Below are 27,203 nucleotides of genomic sequence, written 5' to 3' on the forward strand. Positions count from 1 at the left end.
ATTTGTTTTGCTTCAGGCAAAGTAATTAACTCTTCCTAATCTCCTTGCTTGTTTCCTTGCCTGCCCTCAGCTCTCATTTCAAATTCACTTCTAGAACTCTGGTTCTCCTCCTCATTTTTGTCCTGTGGGAAGTGCAATGGCACAATCTCAGCTCACAGCAACTTCTGCCTCCCGGGTTCAAGCGATTCTCCTGTTTCAGCCACCTGAGTAGCTGAGATTACAGGTGTGTACCACCACACCCAGCTGATTTTGTATTTTTAGTAGAGATGGGGTTTCTCCATATTGGTCAGGCTAGTCTCAAACTCCTGACCTCAGGCGATCTGCCCGCCTCAGCCTCCCAAAGTCCTGGGATTACAGGCATGAGCCACTGCACCTGGCCTGTATTTTTTCTTGATGTACGTACATTTCTTCTTTATGTACATAATCTCTTCTAGAAAACGGAAGCAGAGAGAATATTTTTTTAATTCATTCTATGAGGCCAAATTACCATAATGCCAAAATAAGATAAAGACATTTCGAGAAAGGAAAACTACAGACCAATATCTTTCATTAATACAAATGGAAAAATCCTCAACAAATATTAGCAAATTGAGTCCAGCAACAATTAAAAAGACTTATGCACCACAACAAAGTAGGACTTGTCTTGGGTATGCAAGACTGATGGTTCAATATTAGAAAATTATTTCATGAAATCCACTAATGAATAGAAGAAAAATCACATGATCATATCAATTGGTGCCAAGAAAAGCATTTGGAAAAAGGCAACACCTATCCAAAATAAAAATTCTCAATAAACTAGGAATAGAGAGGAACTTCCTCAACTTGATAAAAATGTCTGCCAAAAAATGTAGCACTAGCATCCTACTTAATGGTGAGAAATTGGATGCTTTCATTTTGGATAGCGGAAAAATGCAAGCATGTTTACTCTTATCACTCACTGTCATCATTGTATTGGAAATCCTAGCTGGTGCAATAATACAAGAAAAGGCAAAAAAAATGTATATAGATTGAAAAGAAGAAAATAATACTTGTTCCCAGGCAGCAATGAAAAATCCCAAAGAATTAACAAAAAATAACTCCAGCACTAATAAGTGATTATAGCAAGGCAACAAGATACAATGTTAATATATCAAAGTCAGTTAACTTTTGTTTATACCAGTAGTTAACAAATGGAATTTGAATTACACAATTAACATACAATGTCATTTATGTTAGCACAAAACATGAAATTCTAGGGTTTATATAAAATAGTATTTCAGAATTTATATGCAGAAAACTACACAATCTCATAAATCAATTAAAAGAGATCTAAATAAGTGGAGAAATAGTCTGTGTTCATGGATTAAAAGACTCAACACTGTCAGTATGTCAAGTCTTCCCAACTTGATCAATAAATTTAAGTTAATCCCAATCAAAACCCCAACTGCTGTTTCATGGATATAGACAAAATGATTCTAAGTTTGTATGGAAAGACAAGGAAAGCAAAACAAAACAAAATAGCTAACACAGTGTTGAAGAAGAAGAATAAAGTTGGAGTACTGACATTACCTGACTTCAGGATTTACTGTAAAGCTACAGTAATTGAGGCAATGTGGTAATGGCAAAAGAATAGACAGAGCAATGGAACAAAAGAGATCCCAGTAATAGACCTATACAAATATAGTCAGCATATCTTTGACAAAGGAGCAAACGCAATACAGTGGAGAAAAATTTGTCTTTTTAACAGATACTGGAACAATTGGAAGTCCATATGTTATAAAATGAATAGACCCAGAAGTCACATCTTTCACAAAAATTAATGCAAAATGGACCATCAATGAAAATGCAAAACATAAAGCTATAATAGCTCTAGAAGATGACAGAGGAGAATATCTACGTAACCTTGGATATAGTGATGAGTTTTTGTATTTAACGCCAAAAACACCTTTTACTGGAAAAAAATTGATAACCTGCACATCATTAAAATAAAAACCTTGTGCTTTGTTAAGGACATTGTTAAGGAAATGCAAAGACAAGTCACAGACTGGGAGAAAATATTGGCAAAATGCATATCTGATAAAAGGCTTATGTTCAAAATATGCAAAGAATTCTTAAAGCTCAACAATAAGAAAATAAACATACCAATTAAAAATGTAGAAAAGATGTAAGCAGACGTCTTACTAAAGAAGATAAATAGATAGCAAATAATCACTTTAAAAGATGTTCACATCTTTTGCCATTAGAGAATTACCAATTCAAACAACAAGGAAATACCACTATACACCTGTTAGAATGGCTAAAAAACAAAACAAAACAAAACAAAAACCCACACAATATCAAATGCTGGTGTAGATTAAGAGAAGTCAAAATTCTGATTTATTACTGGTGGTATTGCAAAATGGGACAGCACTGTGTGGAGTGGAAACGTACTGATCAGTAAGTGGAGGAGAGCAGAATGATCCGTGTGGTAATGGATTAAAGTTGGAGACAACAGCAAGATCATACGTTTAATTTAACATAATACAAATAGCTGTATATAGAAATACTTATAGATATATGTACATAATAATTAGTATATACACACATACTTCTTTTCTCTGTCATCTGAGAGCGCCTAAATAAATGACACTCTAGCAGAAACAAGCACACCTAGTACCCAGATAGGTTTCTAATGTCATTCTTCAATAAAAAGAACCTATCCTTGGATACATGACTGCTTCTATGACTAGGGCATGAAATATACAAGATGAATCTGGAACATCTTTAATGCCAGTAAATAAGAAAGTGCTAACAGGTGCACACACACACACACACACACACACAAAACACCCCATACATTGATGAGTGCGTAACAAAGGGCACAAGATCCAACTTAAAAGGCTCCCAATGGCAAAAGCTAAAACAATTTGAGCAGCAAAATAAACAAAGTAGCACAGAATTACAACCCAAAGTCTAAAATAATTATATGTGAGTCAGTACTGACATAAGTAAATTATTAAATATTAATAAATGAGGAAGAAAGGACACATTTCACAGGTAGAAGAATTCTGTAGTTTCATTATTCTGCAGAAGGTGAAGCACAACACTCTATTCATCAAGTGAGGACTACACATAGTCACCCATTTCCAAAGAGTCAGTATGGAGTGGGAGAAAAGAGTAATTTTACAGTGGAGAACCCTGATAAAAAGTATTTCAGCCAGGTAATCAAGGCCAGCATCATGTGTCATAAATCATTATGATAAAGTTAACCTTGATATGTAATGAAAATTGTTCCTTACCTTTATGTTCTTCCTCTCCAAAACTTGTAACCCCAGTCTAATTATGACAAATATAGACATATTCTAACAGAGGGGCAGACTACAATAAACTGACCGCCACTCCTCAAAACTGTCAAGGACATCAAACACAAGAAATGTCTGAGATTCTGCTACCGACAAGAGGAGACTAATGAGACAAGAAAACTCTATGTAATATGGTACTCTGGATGGAATCTTGGAATAGAAGGGCATAAATACCAAATAAATTTGAATAAAATATGGACTTTATAATAATCAGACATCAGTATTGGCTGGTTAATTGTAACAAATGCATCATAATAACATAAGATGTTAGTAATAAGGGAAATTGTGTGTGTGGGGGGGGTTATATTGGACCTCTCTGTATTATCTGTTCAATATTTCTGTTCTAAAACTATTTTTTAAAATCCATTAGTTAAAAAATGTATTTATGAACAGAGGGGAAAAAAGGAAGAAATAATTTTCCATTTCTCAGAAATACAAGAAGCCCTTAAATAATAGCCTAAAATTAGCTCTGCTAAAGAATGACAGTGACCCTCTCCAGTCTCTATTTGATAAAGGGCAGCGTGGGAAAAAGATAATCAGTAAAGCTCCCAAAGTGAGGATCCTTGACTCTTCCTTCACTGAAAGTCTGGAAGGAAAGAGCTGATCCCAAGAGAAATGTGTGATTGCACATTGTTACATCAATCTTATTTTCATTAGCCTGCAACCTCCCCGGGGCCTTTATATAATCTTCTTTATCTCCCACGGCCAGGTGTCTGTCCTTTGGAGAATCCCTCCTGACTGACTACCAAAATGAAGAAATGAAGGAATTAATGATGGAATGAGTTATTCAATACATATTTGCTAAGTGAATGAATAGTTGGTGCTCAACTTGTCAAATGAGTGAGGAAATATCAGTAACCCTTAGAAAGATTGAACAGAATTTAAAATGATAAATCTATTCTTCTGGGGAAGTCCCTTAACACAAAAATATAATACAGAAATCATTTTGCTCCTTCTTATATGTTCCTTTTTACCTCCTTAGTCAAAGCAGCTTTGACAATTCCCAGGATTAATAATGTAGTTACTATTTAATGCCTATTATGGGTCAGGAACCTTAGTAAGTGAGCTTAATAGTATTTCCAGTCCTTACAAAAATTCTGCTGTATCTATTTATTCTCTATCTATCATTTTTGCCTTCCTTATACACATAAGAAAACTGACCAAAGTCATCCAGCTATTGACAAGTGAAGTTAAGACTTTAATCCTGCTCTATTTGAACTTAAAGTCCACACTTTTCAGCATACCATTTGCCTTCAAATGCTAGTAAATTCACTAATAAATTATTTATTGCTAGTTTGAGTGCTTGTTTATGTGAGAGCGTGGTGGGTTTAATGTTATCTTTCAATTTCTGAATAATTGGCTTGAAGATTTTTAGTTCTCAGATTTGTGAGCATGGTCAACAGAGGTGAGTGTTCTACAGAGTTTACTTTATTATTTTATGCCAAGAAATACCATGTCATGTTAAAAAAAAGTTATTGATAATATCATGTTATAGAAAAAGCCATTAGCAAGAATCTAAAGATTAGGTTTCAGTATACATTTCTGGAGTGAATAGGGTAAACTATGCCTAGGAAGAGATTCTGTTCTCTATCTACTCAACTCAATGAGGGGAAACAAAAGGTAAACAACTTTTTAGACATCCAGTTTCAAAATCATTAAGATACCTGAGTGATTAAAACAATAAACCAAAAATAATTGCTAAGGAACTGAAAAATTTCAGTGTGCCTAGCTTGATTTAAAAATGTTATTTTCATCTTAAGTGACTTGAAAAATCTTTCTGCAGTATAATCTGCAATGATGTCCACATTAGTAAGATGAAAAGCAAACACTATAAGAAATAGCTCCTCTGTCACCTGAAAATTCTGGAACACCAAACAACATCATGGTGAGACTTCAGATTTGTTGTTTGACATTAATAGCCAAGCTGGGTATCTTTAGCTTCATAAATTAGAAAAAAATAAATAAGTTATACATGTACACATAAATATAGTCCTCTGTGTGAAGGCTTCAGAACACACAGGAACGTTCAATGCTGCTACTCATGTTATTTACATTCCAGAACACTGACAGAAAAGTTACTAAATTAAGATTTTTTTAAAAAAAGGAAAATATGTTTGGTTGTTTATAAAAGCAGTAGAATAGAGTTATGGGGGATATCAGTTTAATTTCTTCACTCAGCAAGAGCCCATATTTTTTTCAAAGGAGACGTACATATCTATCAGTCAATCATACTACATTTGCATAGCACCTATACAAGGAGCTTCTCAGGGTATTTCACAATACAATTAATTTGCAGCTTTCATAATTAAGAGTCTGCCATGTTAAACAAATGAGACAAAGCTGAGAATTGGAAGCTGTGATCACGTCAGCTCTGAAACTCCAACATAGAAAGTCAGTTACATATCCCCAAAGTCATAGCAATTAAAGTTAAGACAATTACTTGAAGCTTTGTCTTAATTATTCTATACTCACACTAGCTTATAGTGGTTTAAGATTGTTAGATTATATGAGTAAACACTTCACCTATTCTTCTCTAGACCTCACTTTTTATACCTTCTGTCTGCATGACGATTTCTGTGACAGAAACTATGTTTTCTGAGTGCTACCTAATCAGGTATACCAGACTTTTAGAAATGATGTACATTGCCATCATCATCTATAAAACAATAAGGTGTATAACCCTGATTTTTGATGTTTTTGGAAACACTTTTTTCTTCTCATTAAAACACAGCTTGAATTTTTACAAGTTTATCTTTTGAATTTTGGAATTTTGGGGGTTTTTTTGTTTTGTTTTGTTTTGAGACAGAGTCTCATTCTGTCGTCGGGCTGGAGTGCAGCGGCACGATCTCAGCTCAATGCAACCTCCACCCTCTGAGTTCAAGCGATTCTCCTGCCTCAGCCTCCCAAGCTGGGATTACAGGTGTCTGCCACTGCACCTGGCTAATTTTTTGTATTTTTAGTAGATACGGGGTTTCACCTTCTTGGCCAGGCTGGTCTTGAACTCCTGACCTCGTGATCCACCCACCTCGGCCTCCCAAAGTGCTGGGATTACAGGCATGAGCCACCACACCTGGCCAAGGGTTATTTTTAATATATAAAATTAAAACTTACTTGTGGCTGGAATATTAGTTATTATAGATAATATAAATGGGAAATATATCTGTAATTCCATTCCCCAGATAAAGCATTTTTTAACGTTTTGCTGAATTTTTTCAAGCCTTTTTCTCGTAAAATATTTACATAATTAAGGGTCATACTACATCTGCACATGGAGGATTAAGTAAGTCAGATATTTAGAAGTTAATTCAGTATAAATATGAAAGTATTATAAGCATGAGTTTTGAAGTCAGAATCTATGAGATGTAGATTTGAATCCCAGATATGCAACTTATATTGGTTAAGTCACTTAATTTATCTAAGCCTCACTGTATTTACCTCCGTAATTAGTATTTCAAAAACAGTGAAAAACTAGACAAATATATGAAAAAAAAAAACCCTCTTTCTGGAACTTGAACAATTGGCAACACAAAAGTATGATCCTGAAAGAGGGGAAATAAATGAAGTAAGGTTTTGGTAGCCCTTATTTTCTGTGTGGAGATGCTTTCCATACAGATCAGGGAGTAAGTAGGGGAGATATAAGTAGTCAAGTATTTGTGTCACTGAGCTAAGAAGACAAAGATAAGGTTTGGAGAGGCTGAAGTGGCTGGAATTGCAGAGCATAGTGCTAGAAAGAATGGCATTACTCAAATAATGTGCTCCAAAGATCGGCATAGGAGTGTCACATGAGGCTGGGCAAAGAATAATTTTCAGAGCTCAAATAGGCCTGGAAGACGTGAGAGCTCCACTATGCCAGAGAAGAAAAACTTGGTGAACATTTAAAGCATTCAGTTGGGGATTTCATCTTAGTAGTAAACTAGCCTTAATAACCACAGAAAACTCGAGGATTCACAGTAGTATAACAACTGCCTATCAAAATAAAGTTCAAAAAGCTTTTTAATAAATACACCACAATTTAGCATTCAACAACATGACATTTATGATGTCTACTATTCAATCTTAAATTACTAGATATCCAAACAAGCAAAAAAATGAGAACTGTGACTAGGAGAAAAAGCAGCCAATAGAAACGGACCCACAAATAACTGAGATGATAGAATTAGCAAGCAAGGACTTATTTAGGGCTCCTATATAATTACAGTGCAGAGAATTACAGCTGAAAAAACTGCAAGCTTTAGATGCTACTTCAGAAAGAGTCTCTAGGGAAACCCAAGGGCAAGAGTGGAGATAAAAGCAAAGGTACTAGCTAAAATTTAACCTCTGATGCCACAGCTAGAGCCAACAGTAATTACAGTCTAACCCTAGCTAGAAAAACATAAAACCTCACGTTAAAAGTTTAGTTATTGAAGTTCCTTTAATCTGATATAATAATGTCCAGGATTCAAAAAAAAAGTACAAAGCATGCTAAAAAACAGTCTGAAGAGACAAAACAGCCATGATAACTAGACTCAAATACAATGAAACTTTTAGGACTATCAGGCTGAGGATTTAAAATTGAACTAGTTATTATCAGACTGTAATTTTAAATTACTATAATTAATATATTAAGCACTATAATAAGTGAACAGCATACAAGAACAAATGGATAATGTAAGCACAGAGAAGAAAACTCTAAGAAAGGATCAAAAGGAAATGCTGGAAATAAAATAAGTTATAATACAAATGAAGGATGCCTTTGATGGGCTCACCAGTGGACTGAACATAGCTAAGGGGGAAGTAAATGAATGACAAGCAGTATCAATAGAACTTCCCAAACTGAAATGCAAAGATAAAAATAATTAAAAATTTTAAAAAGATTAAGAACTTGGACCGAAGGGAGATTACAAATGGCTTAAAAGATAATGTAAAACAAATACTAAAAGGAGAAAAAACAAACAAACAAATAAATATTTGAAGTAATCATGCCTGAATAGTTTTCAAAAATAATGACAAACACCAAACCATAGATTCAGGAATTTCAGAGAAAACAAAGCAAGATAAATAAATAACAAAAATAATCTACAACCTCAAGAGAAAAAATATTCCCAGTGATAGAGGGTGATATTTCCTAGTTATGTGAGCACATGTATGGGGTACATTAAACAAACATTTAAAGAAAGCCAATTTTTATATCAGGAGCTCTCTTATGTCCTAAAAATAAAAAAATTAATAATATCTGGCACTGGAGCTGGTCTTTCTATATTTTCATTTCTTTTTCCTTCTACCCACCTATTGATTTCCTTCCTCCCTCTTCTCTCTCTCTTTCCCCCATCTATTAAAATATATACATCTTAGTTTAGTAAATGTGTAGTCTATAGCTTAAATAGCAGTCAATGATTAGTAATGTAATAAGAAAAAAATATTTGATTTTATTCATCAAGTCAACTAGCTTTTCTCAGTTTTGAGGTTATGCAACATCTTACAAAAGAGTAAAGTACCTCACAAAGTAGACAGGAAGATTTAGAAGGATTAGTAAAAGGGAATCCCCACATTTGGGGAAAAAAAATAACTAAAACCAAATGCTGCACAGCAATATTTTTATGAAGAGATGTTAGAGAATATGATTTATAATAAACACTCAGTAGACTTTATAAAAACACTTGGCAACAAACTTACAAATATAGATTTATAATTTTGAAGATAAGACGTTTGACTTTTTATTTTCAGATTGTTAATTATACCTATAACATAATTAATCTTCTAGTGAGTGTGTTGCTTTTTATGTTTGTTAACTTTAGAAGACAATATGGCATTTGGTAAATACCGTAATTATAATGGACTAAAAGGCATTTTCAGTATGTTTGCAATGTGTCAAAGATAATTTAATTTGTTTTCTGAAAACTATTGGCAAGCATATATAAAACTCTTTTTGATAGTAACTCACATTTGTAAGTTTTCCAAAGTAGTCAAAGTATTTTCACATACATTTTGTTGTTTTGAAGAAATGAGAAATGTATCTGAACTCCAATTACACAAAATGTAAGATTGTTATACAGGGCATTTTAACACTACCACTTTGACTGAGTAGATGCTTCAGACTTTCCATTTTTAGGGAAGGTATTTCAATTCTACGTTAATGCCTTCATTTAATAAACATAATCTCAACATTGATTAATTTTGTTAGATAACAATTTAGGGAATGTACTCCATTAAATCAAGAATTTCCTTGACAATTTTCTATGAGGTATGGTTTGGTAATGTATATTATTTTCCTATTCCCATTTAACATTATTTCATTTTCAACAGTTATTTTCTGCATAAACTTAACAAACATGATTTATTTATCGGGGGTTTCTTTTGTACATACACATCAGATTTTACATTTTGAGAGTTTTTTAAACTATTAATTTTCCAACTAAAATTTTTCTGGGTCAAATATTGCTAGCTTAAATTTTGTCAAAAGTTTAGGAGCCGGGCACGGTGGCTCACGCTTGCAATACCAGCACTTTGGGAGGCCAAGGCGGGTGGACCACGAGGTCAGGAGTTACAGACGAGCCTGGCCAACACAGTGAAACTCCGTCTCTACTATAAATACAAAAATTAGCTGGGTGTGGTGGCAGGTGCCTGTAATCCCAGCTACTCAGGAGGCTGAGGCAGGAGAATCACTTGAACCCGGGAGGCAGAGGTTGCAGTGAGCCGAGATCGTGCCACTGCACTCCAGCCTGGGCAACAGAGTTAGACTCCACCTCAAAAAAAAAAAAAAAAAAAAAAAAAAAAATGTTGAGGGACTCCTGTATGTTTTTAAAATTATAAAGTTTACCTTGTGCAATTTAATAATGTGTTGATTATTTCCATCACCATGGAGTTAATAGAAAATAAGACACTGCTTTATTTATTTTTAAATTATTCCATATACCTCATATATTTCAAGCTTCATTTTTCCTGATTAGATCTTATCACGTATCTGGTTAAACATATTTGTGTGTGGAGAAAGAAAGAGAGAGGGAGAAAGAGAAAGGGAATGTAGCACAGGTTTACACTTGGTCAATTCGGATAGAGTATATGATGTCCGTGTGTTACTCTTTCAACTTTTCTATAGGTTTGAATAATATAAAAATAAATAAATTTAAGAAACTGGTATGTGAGCAGTTCAAAGACTATATTGATCATGTTATCTCCCTCTCCCTTTCTTTCTTTCTTTTCTTTCTTTCTTTTTCTTTCTTTCTTCTTTCTTTCTTTTCTTTCCTTCTTTCTTTCTTTCTTTCTTTCTTTCTTTCTTTCTTTCTTTCTTTCTATCTTTCCTTTCTTTCTTTCTTTCTATCTTTCCTTTCTTTCTTTTTCTTTCTCTTTTCTTTTTTCCAGAACTGACCCTAATTGCTCCTTTCTCTCTTAATACTGTCATCAATCCTGAGACAGAGAGAACAGGACTGGGCTGGGAAAGATGAGAATTTATACCCCCTCTGAGATACCTACTCTCCTTTGAACATCGTCACTAATTCAAACATTGCTTATATAAAAGTAGAATGCGGTCGGCACAGTGGTTCATGTCTATAATCCTAGCACTTAGGAAGGCTGAGTTGGGCGGATCACGAAGTCAGGAGATCGACATCATCCTGGCTAACGTGGTGAAACCCTGTCTCTACTAAAAATACCAAAAAAAAATTATAATTAGCCTAGCGTGGTGGCGGGTGCCTGTAGTCCCAGCTACTTGGGAGGCTGAGGCAGGAGAATGGTGTGAACCCAGGAGGAGGAACCTGGGTGGCAGAGCTTACAGTGAGCTGAGATCGAGCCACTGCACTCTGGCCTGAGCAACAGAGCAAGACTCCGTCTCAAAAAAAAAAAAAAAAAAGTAGAATGAAATTTGGATTTTGGTTTTAGAATAATTCAGTGAGCATTTATTACATAAACGCCAAGTCTTAATGTTTTAACATGTATTATCCATTCTAATCTTCACAACAAACATACAAGGTAGGAATCATCATAACTCCTTTCAGATGAAAATATGGTAATTCACAGAGATTATAAGCATGTTTGCTAACAATCAAATAACTCTTCAGAAAATTGGGAATTGAATCTATCTCCCAGGATTTCAAAAGCAGTTATCTTACTATTTACTTAGAAGTTCCTAAATTCAGAATTTAAAATCAGGTGGGCCTAGATTTGAATTGCTTGCTTCCTCTGAATAGAAACATAAAATTGAACAGGTTACTTCTCCAATCTGAGCTTCAGTTTCTCATATGTAATGAAAACATAACTTACCCTGCAAGATTATGACAATTATTTATATTGCACCATAAATGCTTAGTTATAGGTGCTTAGCAAATAAAATTATTTTCATTAGATTCTTGAGAAATAGCCTCAACATTTTCAATTATTTTATTGTGGAGGACCATTTTTTAATTTCAGGAATCTATATTTCCTGATGCCAAATATGTTTAAATAAGCTATTAATATTCTTTTCAGATACTCTCCTTCATTGGTTTTCTTTTAAAATTAATTATCTAATTATCAAAGAATTTGATGACATTTAATATTTTTATAAACCTTAACTTCTGAAAAAGCCTGAAAATGGTGAAAGTTCATCATGTCTTAAAAGACAGGCAAACAATTAAAAACAGATGTAAAGCCCCTATTTGTCACTTTCTTAAGAATCATTTAATCAATCAATAATTATTTATTTGATAAATGCTATGAGACCCATACTGTATGAAAATAAAATACGGTCTCTTAAATCCATGAGAAATGACTATTCTGAGAAATTTGATTCAAAGATATGCAAAACTCCATCTATAGAAAACAAACTGAGATGTAGTAACCACCATTATTTGGATTGCTGAGTATGTTTAACTTAATAAAATGACTGAGACATTTAAGGATGTTTTCCAGAATTTTGAGACTAAGTCACTATTTCTAAATGTGATGGCCACATTAGGAATAGACTTTGGATTTAAAGGTAAGCCCTCCGAGCTTACCTCCGAGTCAGTCAAGTCTTTTACTATTCAAAGTATGTTCTGTTTACAAGAAGCATGACTAATATATGGGAGCTTTTTAGAAATGGAGCAATCAAACATCACCCTAGACCTCTAGAGTCAGAATATGAATTTAACCATGTCCCCAGGTAACTCACATGCATACTAACATTTGAAAATGACAGTCTAGTCTATCTGTCTCTTTTTTTTTTTCTGGTGTTTATAGGCACAAAAATGAAATTTGTATACCTCCAAAAAGCAAAGAGGTGTTCTAGATATCCCATGCAAAAATGTAGGTATTTTCCTGGCTTAAAGTATTCCAAACCTGTTCCTCATAAATACTTATCTGAGTAAAACAAAATGCCTCCATTATCAGGGAAGGTTGGGCTCAATTCTAATTATCCACTCTGAACAATGGACTTTAATTAGTCTTATTTTGGAAACAAGCAGTGGTTTTTTTACTTATCAGAATTGTTGGTTAATTAAGCAAGGAAATACTCCAGGCAATGTATTTCTGGATGTAGGACAAGATGAAGTGAAGGATATGTGGAAGGTTTAGTGACTTGCCCATCATCTTATACAACTGCACTTATTCCCTTGCAATGTGCTGCCTAAATGGGTCTCATTATGCTTAAACTAAGGAAATATCAGCACCTGTAGGGGAGAATTGCAGCCCCGATCATTTTCAGTTGCAGGCCTGGTCATTGTCTCAGTATTAGACATGTTTGTTTAAATTCAAATCAGAAAGTTCCACTGTTGCCCAGCATTTGAAATCTACTTGGTAATTTACCTTAGAGCAATATTTGAATAACAAAAAGGTTTTTAATAAAAAAAAATTAATGCAACCAGGAAAACAAAAACAAAAACCTTACTTTCCAAGGGCAAAACATTCCAGTTTTACAGATGAATCCTTTGCAGCTTGTATAGTTTCAGGAAAACGCACTTCAATCTTTGGTTCATATTCCCCCATCACACCTGTTAAATATCAAAAGAGCTAGCAGCATTTCTGGAGAATAGAAGTTTTCTGTGAAGTAAATGCTTCATTAACCAAAACCTGATTATTTCTTCTTAATAAGAGTTAGGGTTTTCAGTTAAGAATTGGATACATATAGATTCTAAAATGCTTCTGTGTTTTCAAAAAAGACACTTTTCTAGTGACATCCACATTTATCTACCTTTCAGGGAACTCAGAGAGCCAGATCTGATTAATAAAAAAAAAAGAAAAAAAAAAACGGGATTTTTTCAGCTAACACTGTTAGAAGTCCACTGCAGTAGGTCTTAGTCCAAAATAACAGTAGTTCTGCAGCAAAACATATAAAGTCATCACATTAATTGAGATAAAAATGTAAATATTCACATATTAGTACAATAAGGTTTTGCTAAGTTTGCTGTATACCTATACAAATTTGTTTTAAGTTTTAAAATTTTCAATCCAAGGAATTGGGGATATGTGCTAAGATAAGAATAAGATAATGGTATAACCTATTGTAAATACACTACCTACCAGAGGAGTTGTAACATAAATATATCTGTAGGCTATTCTCATTAACTTAGTTAATTTAATCAGTGACATCTCAAGATTATTTAAATACTTAGATCATTTTTAACATATGTACCAAACGACAGAGTAATACATTCCTAAAATAAATACATTGTTGGTGGCTAATATAATTGCAGAAAAAGTAAAAATTACAAAATATATATGAAATAAAAATACTTCATTTTTAGGACTTGATCATTATAAACATTCAAAGAGGTTATGGTGAGAAGGTAGTGAGTAACTACTTCATTCAACTAAGTTGGTAGGTTTTATTCTTTTTCACTTTCTTGATGTCTGATATTTCCTGCATGCTCACTTTTAAAAGAGGTTTGATTTTTATATTATATATAATACTTCTGCTCTATTTTTCCTGTAAATGTATTCAAGGGAATAGAGGGGATAGAAGAAGGAAGGAATTAAGAAGGGAAGAAGCAGAAACTCAGAGTAGACAGGAAACAAAAAAAGGAAAAATGTGGTAGAATCTCCAAGCATATTGTTGGCTCATGAATTCCTCTGGTCATAAATAGGAGTATTCATTGAAGGAGATAAATTGGACTTAGGAATAAGTCTAATGGTTGCTGAAATCTTAATGAAGATCTTGCAAATACATTTGGGTGGTTAGTGATTATAAAAGCTCTATTATAAGAACTCCTTCTATGGGACTTGTTCCACAATTCTGTTATGCTTTATTAGCATTATATTCTTGCTTTTCTTCAACTCTTCAGAGGGGAGAAAAACTCCGTGAGGTATTGCATTTCAAGTCCTGAATACAATCGTAAAATGCACCAACAAATTTTCTACCTTTATGAATCCCACTGTGAAGATTTAATTAAAAAAACAACTAGAGAATTTTTCCACTTCAATGACTTTCTTAAACTTTCTGGCTCTCTAAATCTTGTACCAACTATGACTTGACTAAGCTACAAAACTCGTCAGAGACTAGTCTGAATTATGTTCCTTGGAGGAATATAATTAGTATAAATCTTGTGTTTCATTCTTCTCTGGAATGCTCATAATTAATGTTGGTTTGCTTTGCATTCCTTGGATATGAACTTTTCCCTCCATTTTGCCAACCACATAAATAAAGGGTGAACAAAAAAAGGGCAAATATGGAAAAAAGGGGGCATTAAAAAGTAGCTGCAACATATGTTCATTAAAAATATATTGATTCAATTATATGTTTGGCAGCACCCACACGTGCACACATACACACACGCCAACTCCCCCGAACATCATTTTTGTTTTTACAAAACAGTCTTTAAGCTAAAAAAAGACAAGCTGTTTCAATGCCAGAAAGGAGATGGCTTGGTATACCCAGAACCATGTCTACTGCACCATGTGGGTGGATTACAGAATTTTCTATTATATTTCTGGTTTACATATTTGTGAATTGAACCTAAACTCGTACTTTGGCTCCACCAAACAGGAAGGAAGCAGAAAGCTTTATGAATCTTCCCAGGCTTTAAGGGCAACAGATAAAGTATATTCCCAAGATAACTCATTATCTTACCATCAGTGCGCTGCACTAATGGAGTGGGTGGACCTTGAACACTTCTCTGGGCCTCTTTGTTAGTTATAAAGCAAGTGTAGTTGCCCACATCTGATGGTTCCACTTTGGCAATGTACAAGTTTCCCGTCTCTTGAGATACAAATCGCCTGTTGTCCTCTTGGACGTATAAGGGGTTATCATTGAAGGTCCATGCATAAGATAAATCTGAAAAACAAGAAAAAAAAAACGAAACAAAACCATACTGTCCTTACTGCATTCATTCATATCTGAAAATTCTTTGTCCTACTTCCCCATAATTAGAAGAAAATTGTGCCTCTATTTGCTCAGTTGATAGCTGTCATCTGGTGTAATTGTAATATTCCCTTATATTGAAATATAGCTTAGATTGGATGATAAATTATGTGGGCACTCTCCTCATCATTGACTTTTTGGGATTAAGGATGTAACAATAGGATGTTATGGAAATAAGTGGATGAGTTTATTAAGAAATGCCATAAGATGTATAAAGTAATAATGGTTCCAAATGTACACTGAATTCCTTCAGAAAAACTTATGCTGCTTCAAAGCAGTGTTTCTCAATGCATTATCAGAAGAATTAAACATACTTACAGGTACTTGTCAAAAATTTAACTTAAAAATTTAAGTTCAAGAAGTCTACCACAGACCTTGAAGTTCACTCATTTGATCATTACATAATTTCTTTTTTATTTTTATGGAGACGGGATCTCACTATGTTGCCCAGGCTGCTCTCCAGCTCCTGAACTCAAGTCATTCTCCTGCCTCAGCCTCCCAAAGTGCTAGGATTACAGGCATGAGCCACTGCACTGGCCTGATTATTACATAATTTTAAGCAGCTATTCTGTGACAGTTTTAGGTCTTAGAGTAAAACCAAACAAAACCTGTGCCCTATAAAGGTCACACCAGTTACTGCTAATTGACAATAATGTGAATAATCTCAATGAAGGATAACATATGCTTTGACAAAGGCATTATAGGGAGCCCAGAGAAGGAGCCTAGAATGATGTGTCATCAGAAAAGACTTCTAAGAAGTAATTCAATTTTGAAACCAGCAGGATAAACTAGAGCTATCCAAGTGACGGAGGAGTAGACAAGCATTTCACCGAGTAACTATCAAGAGCATGAAGATGAAACAGGGCACACATTGCTTTTACTGAACATCAATCAGTCCATCTCTGGAAATCTTGTGGGTAACTGTATAAATGACATAATGAGCATATGTTAAAATGCACAGAACTTGTGTTCTGTTTAATCACTTGTGACCATTATATAACCCCTGTAACCATCATTCCCCAAGTAAAATAAGGAAGATTTCCATGTCTTCAGAAATTTTCTCCTGTTTTTTTCTACCACTGAAACCACTACTGGGTTTCTATCATCATAGATTATTTCTGCTGTCATTTGTATGTCATAATAAAACAAACAGAATGTACTATTTTATGTCTGATTTCTTTCATTTAACATAATTTTAAGGTTCACCTATTGTTTTCATGACTATAAGTCCTTTCTTCCATTATATTGCGGATAGTATTCCATTTTATGAATATACCATAATTTGATTAGACACCTTCCTGTTGATGAGCATTTGGATTACTTCCCGATTGAGGTCATTATGTATTAGGCTGAAATAAGCATCCTTGTCTAAGACTGTCTGTGTACATTTTTATTTTTCTTGGCTAGATTCCTAGGAGTAAGCCATAATGTAGATGTATGTTTAACTTTATAAGAAATGACAAAAGAATCATTTAAAGTTGTTGTACCAGTTTATACTTCCACCAGCAATATTTGAGAGTTCCAATTGTCCCATAACCTCACAAAAATCATGTGCTGTCAATTTCTTTTTTTTAAGCCAGAAATCTTTGAGCAAAGGCAAATATTCCTATGTATTAAAGCTTGGTGAATATAATTCTTCCTGAAGCTAAGACATTAGGTGTACTGTGGAAACTAGGTAGAATAGAACTATGTCTAGGGAAGTAGAAGAATATAGCTGATTCAAAGTGGACCCCCAAAATAGGTGGAGAATATAGGTACTCAGGGTGGAGAAGGGGAATATACTGCAACTAAGTGAAAAAAAGTCTTCACTTGGATGGACCCTCATACGCTTTGGAATTATAGCTCACAGGGGAGTAGTTTATGCATCTTGGAGCCTCTTCTCCAAACAGAGAGCTAAGTTGCTATTTGCCAACTGTACTTACATTAAAAACTGGCACAGAAGCAAGACATGGCAGAGACAAAAGAAGCTAATTATTTCTGATATGTTCCAGTAGGCTTCCTCAGCTGGAAACAGACCACCTGAAACATTCTTCACTCACCTTACTAAATTTAAATTCCCAAAAGTAAAAGGTGGCAAAACAAACTGACAGCTATTTTGGACTTAAATCTGATCTATAGAGACAAACTCTTGAAAATGGGAATGAGGGAATATTGTCATTTTGTCATCCCTTCCATCAAGAAAAAAAAATGTATGAAGCATGAACCATACTTAAAGGAATGAGATTTTAGGAAGGAAGAAATAAAGGAAAAAAGGAGAAAGAAAAAAGGGAGAAAGAAAAGTTGGAAGGAAGGAAAGAGAAAGAAGGAAAAAGTTAATTTATTAATAGTGGGGAGGAGCAAAATAATTAATTTCTCACAACAATTTATAAATGATGTCAGTAAAAAGAAATTTGTCTCTGCAGACAGAACCCTGATATCGTTCCCAGGAATGGAGAAGACCTGAAGTAAAGATTAGACCAGGAACAACAGGAACACAGTAAATGCTACTTGCGCATGAAGTGAGAAAATGCAAAAAGTGTCACTAAACCATAAAAGTAGTGTCATGTGGGAAAAAAACCTAAGCAGCATTGTTATGTAAAAAGCATGTTATGAGTGTGGGAACTTGTGTGTCTGTGTGTGTGTGTGTGTGTGATGTGATTATGCAAATTGTTACATTTAAAAACCTGGAGATGTATACAGTGGTTTTCTCAGAGTGAGTGGAGGGAAATACAGAACGCTTTTACTCTCTTTGTAATGTATTTCTGTCGTATTATAATTTTAAATTGCTATGCATTTTTTGTATAAACGGAAGAAAGAATCAACAGGATAAGAATAGTGTCAGAAAGGCTAAACGCTAGAATGAGCTGCAACTTGTAAAAACAGGGTGGATAACATTTCTTATTCTTACTCTGAACCGTTCAAATTGGTGTTTTATGTTTTATGCAGGCACTGATTCCCAAACCTGATGTACATTAGAATCACTAAGAAGCTTGTTAAAATACAAATAGCTAACTCAATTCTTAGCAATTTAGTTTTATTTATTCTGTCTGAGCCAGGTATCACGGAATCTGTGTTTTCAACATCCTCCAAATGACGCATGCAATTGACTGAAATATTTTGTTCAGAGCACCCATTATTGAAAGAGGAATTAAAAATATCAAGTTTATCAAGAGATAAAAAATAAAATGTAGCAAAACCAGTCACAAAAGAAAGTGATAAAACTTTGATTTTGCCTCTGGAAAAAAAGATTCTGGAAGCATATTACAGCTGTCTCTTTACATTGAAGAGCTGCCACATGCATAAAAAGTTAAATAAAACCCTCTCTATCAATGTCCAGAAGGCAAAAGTAGGACTCGTGGCTGTTGGAGGTGACAGAATGCTGTTAGATTTAATTTAATAAAGAACAGTCTAAATTTTAGAAGAATAGCAGTAGATGATTTACTAGGTAGTGAGCTCCTTATCATTAGACATGATCAAGCAGAGTATGGATGAACACTACTCGGGATGTTGCAAAAAAAAATGATTTTGACAATGGATGGGGGTTAAATCTAAGCTTCTATGAATGGTTTAATTCAGCCTCAACATTCCTTTGATCTCCCTAAGAGTCTATACTTTTGGATCAAGTATGCATAAATGCAATTTGCTTTTAATTTTTGAAAAATGCTTTGAGATTCTCGTGCTGTTCTCATGTATTGAGTCTTTATTTTCTTTTGCAAGTCTCTACTGGAGTCTTTCATCACACCATGTGGTCTCTTGCTCCAAAGTTTCTTTACTGACGTCCTTTGCTGCCTTACTTCTAAGCCTGCTGCTGTCTCCACCAAAGAGATGCTCAGAAGTTCTTGTTTGAAATCACACTCATCTAGATAGTAAATTTTTCTTCAACATAAAGAGGAAGGAAAAAATGTAGTTCAGATTCCCCTGTTGTCATTGACTCCTCATCTTTTGAACCTTTTTGTGAAATAAAGACAATCTTGAGCAAATTCCCAGGGCCATGTCTCAGCTTACGGATCCTTATTCAATGCCTATTTGTAGAGAGAAATATGCTTTAGCTCCCTGAAATCCAATGTCACCCCTTACACTTAACAAAAATTACAGTTTGCCACTAGTGCCCAAGAAATCTTTGTATTCTTGAACCTGTAATCCTGGGACCTGAGACTGTAATTTTCCTCTCTCCCTTGGTGAATTCATTTTTACCTTAGCTGCTAAAACTTTCCAATCTATTCCTACGTGTGGTGTGTCCTTCTTTAATAGTGAGATATTTAGAAGCTGCTGGAAGAATCTAATCCAGAAATAGGGAAGATTACATAAAGATTAATAATAAATTCAGAAAAAGCTTTCATTTCATCATGACAGCAATTGCTTTATAAGGCTAAGGGTACAAGAACTAACAGTATAAAGGTAATTTCCCAAAATTGTATTCATAACATGTGGGAGGAGTAGAGCTTGAACCTAGATCCTTCAGATGCCAGATCTTTGCTCTTTCCCTAATAATACTGTCAGAGGCGTTTGAACCAGAGCAACTCCATCTCGAATAGGGGCTGTGTAAAATGAGGCTGAAACCTACTGGGCTGTATTTGCAGAAAGTTAAGGCATTTTAAGTCACAGGATGAGATAGGAGGTCAGTACAAGATACAGATCATAAAGACCTTACTGATAAAACAGATTCAGTAAAGAAGCCAGCTAAAACCCACCAACACCAAGATAGCAATGAGAGTGACCTCTGGCTGTCCTCACTGCTACACTCCCATTAGCACCACAACAATTTATAAATGCCATGGTAGCATCAGAAAGTTACCCTATATGGTCTAAAAAGGGGAGGTATATAATGATTATTTTGCACATAATTAAGAAATAACTATAAAAATGGAAAACCAGCAGCCCTCAGGGCTGCTATGTCTATGGAGTAGCCATTCTTTTATTCCTTTACTTTCCTAATAAACTTGCTTTCATTTTACTCTATGGGTACGCCCTGCATTCTTTCTGGTGCAAGATCCAAGAACCTTCTCATGGAGTCTGGATCTGAACCCCTTTCCCATAACAATAAGCTTTCTACTTTTCGATGTCTTTACAATTGATCCTCTTTTTCTATGTTCATTTCCTCTCCTTAGCTCTTCCTCCTCACCTTTAACCTTCCTTCAAAACTCCCAAGCTCCACAAGTAACCAACCTTACTCACATTCTAAGACAAATGTTCCTCACTGTCCTTTCCCTCCCCCATTAACATTGCCTGTCCTGCGTCCAATTTCTTAAGAACTTCATAGATAAATAAGTTAAACTGCCATTTGAAATTACTGTGAAGTACTTATTGCTAATATTAGGAGGGAGTAGAACAGATATAAAAACTTGAATTTTCCCTCTTAAATGGGCCTCTCTGAAGCAGAGGTTCTAAAACTTCACCATGCATCAGAACCCCTTGGAAGACTTGCTAAACCACAAGCTGCTGGGCTCCACCCTCAGACTTTGTGATTCAGTAAGTCTGGGGAGGAGCAGGAAATCTGCATTGCTAACAAGCTCCCAGGTGACCATGACACTGGGGGGTCTGGAGCTACACTTTGGAAATCATTGATAAAAATGATAAAACTCGCCAGTCGCGGTGGCTCACGCCTGTAATCCCAGCACTTTGGGAGGCCAAGGCGGGCAGATCACGAGGTCAGGAGATCGAGACCATCCTGGCTAACACAGTGAAACCCCGTCTCTACTAAAAATACAAAAAAATTAGCCGGGCGCGGTGGCTGGCACCTGTAGTCCCAGCTACTCGGGAGGTTGAGGCAGGAGAATGGCGTGAACCCGGGAGGCGGAGCTTGCAGTGAGCCGAGATAGTGCCACTGCACTCCAGCCTGGGCGACAAAGCAAGACTCCATCTCAAAAAAAAAAAAAAAAAAAAAAAGATAAAACTCAGTCTCCTCTGCATAATCACACTGGGAAGGGAAACATCTGGATTTTGTATGGTGGACCACCTTGTATACTTGCGTTTGAGTGGTGTGTTGGAGTCTGGAGAAAAGGCTGTTTCTTAGTTTATAAATTCATAAAATGTCTGGGATGGCAGCGATTTGTGAGACCTGCCAGCCCAACCACTTCATTTTTACAAGTGAAGAAGCTAGGGGAACAGAGTTAGCAGCAGCTCTGGGAGTACAATCCAGGTGCCCTTTTGTGCCCTCTGAATTGGTGAAGATGTAAAGCTGCAAGTCTTTGCTGTCATAGTATTTCTCACCCTGCCCTGCTCCCTTCTCCCCGTGGGCTGGCTCTTTCCAGTCATCTGAACAGCCAGCCTGCACTGGGGGCTTTTATCTATTTTGTTCCAGCATCAGCCACTGCTGTGCTTAATTTGTGTATCTTTTAATGGGGAAAGAAAAAAAAAAAACCTTCTAAATTGGAAGTTTAAAAACCTTCCCATTTGGCTTTTCTTAATTAAATGTATAATTCATGAGCCACTTAGGTTGAAACCATTGAATTTTTAAATATTTTCTCCACCATCTATGACATTTATCGGTTATTAATGGTTGTGATGCATTTTCCCTGTGATGATTCAGCAGTAGCATTAGAGTTGAATGATAATTGGTCCTTCCTGAAGCATTTTTTTGTAGTTTCACAATGACTCCATCCTCTACAATTTTATTATTATTAGAAATGGCAGATCTGCAGCAAGCAATTGAAGACTCTATCTGCTGCTCTCTCAAGCATACAACAAATCCTATTTTCCCCAGAGCATGATTATGTTTTGACATCTTTTACAGCCCTATATCTTGTACTGTAATATTTAAAATACAAACAAGAAAGATATATGCAATTATACCCATTATATAGCATGTAATTTTTATTAGAGGAAAAATATCTCATGTGAAAGAGAACCATCATGATAAACATTGACACTGACAACTTCTATTGGCACTGTAGAACAGATCTCAAAATTGGTAGCATGTTTCCTGAGGCAGAAAATAAATTAGTACAATAAAGAACTTGAAGTTTAGTGTACAGATTTACTGGGTAAATCCCCCCTTTGGAATATTCCAGAATGTGTTTACTTTACTGCAAACCTTGTGTAGTGCTCCAGGGTTAAATGTGACTGACTCTTGGGTGGTAAATCATGGTTATGCTAGCTCAGTGGCAAAAACCTAATCCAAGAAGAATAATTCCTTTTCTGGACTGAAGTCACTGATATTAGGGCCGAGGAAGTTTACGATGTAACCCAGAAAAGTGCCTAACACCTTTAAAATCCACTCCTATTTGAATTCCCATTCGTTCCACAATTACTGCTTGATCACCTGGATTTTATTGGATCCCTTCTGATTTACACAACTACTGTTTGGAATCAAGGAGATGGTGGTCTTTATGGCCTATGAATGACAGTTAAATAAAGGTCTCATGGGTTCCTAATATTGCTAAGTTCCAAATAACTATAGAACTGGTTGTACATTGGCCAAACCCACTTGGAGAAGGAATGAAAACACAGCTGTCTCAAGGCAAACCCCAAAACTGGGGTTCAACCTGGGAGGCCACATGAGTTATTGGCTTCTCACAGGAAGGGATTCAAGAGTGAGCCAACAGTGTAAAGTGAAACCAAGTTTATTAAAAAAGTAAAGGAATAAGTAATAGTGGCTACTCCATAGCTGGCTATTTTTGTGGTTATTCCTTGCTCATATGCTAAACATGGGGAAGAATATTCATTGGTTTTCTGGGAAAGGGGAGGAGAATTCCCAGGACTGAAGATTCCTCGCACTTTTAGACCATATTGGGTAGCTTCTGGAAGTTGCCATGGCATTTGAAAACTGTCATGGCACTGGTAGGAGTGTCTTTTAGCATGTTAATACATTATAATTAGCATATAATGAGCAGTGTGGATGATTAGAAATAGCTTTTTTCACCATCTTGGTTTTGGTGGGTTTTGGCTGGCTTCTTTACCACATCTTATTTTATCAGTGGGCTCTTTTTGACTTGTACTTTGCCAAGCCAGTCCTACTGGACTCTTATCTCATGGCCAGCTTCTGAGTGAATTGCTAGGAAACCTCCAATTCTAAGGGAGACCAAGCAAGTCATGGGATACAAATATATGAGGACTAGACTTCTCTTTTTCTTCCCAATTTCCTTCTTTTATGGATGAACTTAATACAGTGAATGTAAGAGATGGGCTGTACCAGTGGTTTTCAACTAAGGATAGTTTTGCCCTCTAGAAGATATCTGGCAACATCTGGAGACACATTTTTCTCACAATTGGAGGAGGGAGTGCTATTGGCATCTAGTAAGTAAAAGCCAGGGATATTAGTAAACATCTTAACAATGTGCAGAGCAGTTCTTCCAATAAAGAATTACTCCTGTAGATGTCTATTAGGTCCGCTTGGTCCGGAGCTGAGTTCAAGTCCTGAATATCCTTGTTAATTTTCTGTCTTGTTGATCTATCTAATATTGACAGTGGGGTGTTAAAGTCTCCCACTATTATTGTGTGGGAGTCTAAGTTTCTTTGTAAGTCTCTAAGAACGTGCTTTATGAATCTGGGTGCTCCTGTATTGGGTGCATATATATTTAGGATAGTTAGCTCTTCTTGTTGCATTGATCCCTTTACCATTATGTAATGACCTTCTTTGTCTCTTTTGATCTTTGTTGGTTTAAAGTCTGTTTTATCAGTGACTAGGATTGCAACCCCTGCTTTTTTTGCTTTCCTTTTGCTTGGTAAATATTCCTCCATCTCTTTATTTTGAGCCTATGTGTGTCTTTGCACATGAGGTGGGTCTCCTATGTGTGTCTTTGCATGTGAGATGGGTCTCCATGTGAGATTGTGAATACAGCACAAGGATGAGCCTTGACTCTTTATCCAATTTGCCAGTTTGTGTCTTTTAATTGGGACATTTAGCCTGTTTACATTTAAGGTTAATATTGTAAAAGCAAAGACTTGGAACCGACATAAATGCCCATCAATGATAGATTGGATATTATGTCTATCTATCTATCAATGATAGACTGCCACATTTTCTTTAAAATGTGGCACATATACACCATGGAATACTATGCAGCCATGAAAAAGGATGAGTTCATGTCCTTTGCAGGGACATGGATGAAGCTCGAAACCATCATTTTCAGCAAACTAACACAAGAACAGAAAACCAAACACCACAGGTTCTCACTCATAAGTGGGAGTTGAACAATGAGAACACATGGACACAGGGAGAGGCCCATCACACACCGGGGCCTATTGGGGGTTGGGGGGCTAGGGGAGGGATAGTATTAGGAGAAAAACCTAATGTAGATGGCCGGTTGATGGGTGCAGCAAACCACCATGGCACGTGTACACCTATGTAACAAACCTGCACTTTCTCCACATGTGGCCCAGAACTTAAAGTACGATAATAAAAAAAAAAAAAAGAATTACTATCTCCCTGATAGTAATTTGGCCCTACTGCCACAAAGTGTACCAGTGTTGGAACCCCTGACTTCTACACATGGTAACAGGCTGCAACAGTAGAGTTCTGTTTGATGTGCTGGAAAGCAAGGAAGACAGTCTTTCTAAGAGTGAATGGAGTCTGAAAGTGGAAGGAAGGAATGTGCAGCATGGAACTTAAAGAAATAAACTTTCTAGAGAGCTGACTTTGGCCAGCTATGAAGAGTGGGAAGAGCCATGAACTTCCTTGTTCTAACACTGTACGCTAATTTTAGGCAAATCAGTCAACCTCTCTGTGTGTTGTTTACATAGTCTCCAGTAGAGTAACGAACTCTTGCTATCTCCTTGTATTATTTAACAGCTTTTAAGTGTCTCTTCTGGACTAGATTACGCCAGAGAAAATTAGGCAGTGGAATAAATGCACTGGTGTTTAGACAGGATCTTTTGAATTCCAGAGACAAGATCTTGACTAAGTTATGTTATTAGTTAGTTGAGTTCAGTTAACTATAGTTGTTAGTTAACACTAACAATTTTAACACAATACTCAATTTGTAAAATTGAGATATCTTCCCTGAAAATGTTAAATGAGTTGAGGTATTGCAAATGCTGAGTTGAGTGCCTAGTACATAGTAAGTACTCATTATCTTATCCAATTATGTAGTATTAAATATTACTTATATAAGGTGAGTTCCAAATTTAGGTCTTCAAATCAGATCTTTTGCCCTAAACATGTAATCCAGCACGCCCTTGTATCTAACTGGCATCTGAACATTAACATCTCCTAAAACAAATTCCCGATTTACTCCATCCCTAAACCTGCTCCCCCTTCATCAATTCCACCCCAATAAATGATACTCCATTTTCCAATTGCTTGGTCCCAAATCCTTGGAGTTATCTTTTACTCTTCTCTTTCTCTTATAACCCACATTCAATCTTTCAGGAAATTATTTTAGTTACACCTTATAAATACATACTGAAGATTGGTAATTATCCACCTGTCTACAGCAACCCACCTGGTCCAAGTCACCATTATCTTTCACCTGAATTAACAGAATCACTTTTTAACTGCTTATGTTCTTGCCCCTCTGTGGTCTACTATCCAGAGTACATTTTTAAAAATGAAAGTCAGAGAAAGCATGTCACTGTTCTGAATATAATCCAGTGAATTTTCATCTCACTCACAGGAAAAGGCAAAGTCCCTAAAATGTCTGAAAGTAAGGCTGTGTGTCCTCATTTACTCTCCTGTTTGTTCATTTTACTTCACCTATGCTGACCTCAGTGCCGTTCTCCCAACACGCTAGACGTGGTTTCCCCGCAGGTTCTTTGCACATGCTATTTCCTCCACCTGAACTGCCTTTACTTAATATGTCTCACTTCTTCACTTCTTTAGTTCTCTGCTCAAATAGCAGTGAAATCTTCTTTTACCTTAGAATATACAATAGCAGCATCTACTATTTCCTATCCCCTTTTATTTTTCTTCTGGCTTTTATCACCACCTGTCATGTTTCATATTTCTTTATTATAAGATTCATGGAACTAAAAACTTTGTTTCTCTTCTCCACTTTATCACTAAAATGCAGAAAAACAAGTGGCACTTAGTAACTACACAATAAATGTTTGTTGAGTGAATACCCAGTGTACAAGTTCAATAATATGGTTATTATCGTTACTATTATTATTATACCAACAGGCAACTATTGGGCCCGTCTGCCTTTTACACATTCAGAGAGCCTTAGAGTAACATATCCACTGCCAATTTGACCTACCCACTAAGACAAAAGCACTTTCATTTACTCCGGAAACAGCAAGCACACCAACTGGAGGAAGGGGATATTAAGTTTTAGCACTTTTTTCTCTACATAATTTTCCTCTTTATAACACAATTGTGACAATTGTGAGCCTTTGCTTGGAATGACTTTTAATTTAAGTGGAATTGTCAATGTCTTTATTGATGCAAATACAAACAGCGGGCTCAGACAGTAGTGCTATCTTCCTGCTACAGACATAGATGATCCAAACTTTTGGCATCAATTCAAATGTTCTACCAATCTGAAAGTTGGATCTGAGGAGAGAATGGAACATTTCCTCTAAATCAAATTTTAAACCTATAATTTTTATGAGCTCAGGATTTAGAGTTTCTTTTTTGTTTGTTTTTTTTTTTGTTTTTTTTTTGAGACAAAATCTCACTCTTGTCCCCCAGGTTGGAGTGCAATGGCGCGATCTTGGCTCACTGCAACCTCCGCCTCCCA

At 35.7% G+C, this 27,203-nt stretch overlaps 1 protein-coding gene across 6 annotated transcripts in view; it reads right to left on the reverse strand.

Moving 5' to 3' along the window:
• CNTN6 (contactin 6) overlaps positions 1–27,203 on the reverse strand; it is a 319,353-nt gene that overhangs the window by 86,197 nt on the left and 205,953 nt on the right. For 5 of the 6 annotated variants that reach the window (XM_024243955.3, XM_024243951.3, NM_001131086.1 and 2 more), the window contains 2 exon segments: positions 15,316–15,519; positions 13,138–13,240 (listed from right to left, as the gene is read on the reverse strand). In XM_024243955.3, coding sequence (XP_024099723.1) covers positions 13,138–13,240; positions 15,316–15,519 — 307 coding nt within the window. 6 annotated transcript variants of the gene reach the window in all.

The sequence above is a fragment of the Pongo abelii genome, chromosome 2, assembly GCF_028885655.2.
Source record: "Pongo abelii isolate AG06213 chromosome 2, NHGRI_mPonAbe1-v2.0_pri, whole genome shotgun sequence".
NCBI classification, from domain to species: domain Eukaryota; kingdom Metazoa; phylum Chordata; class Mammalia; order Primates; family Hominidae; genus Pongo; species Pongo abelii.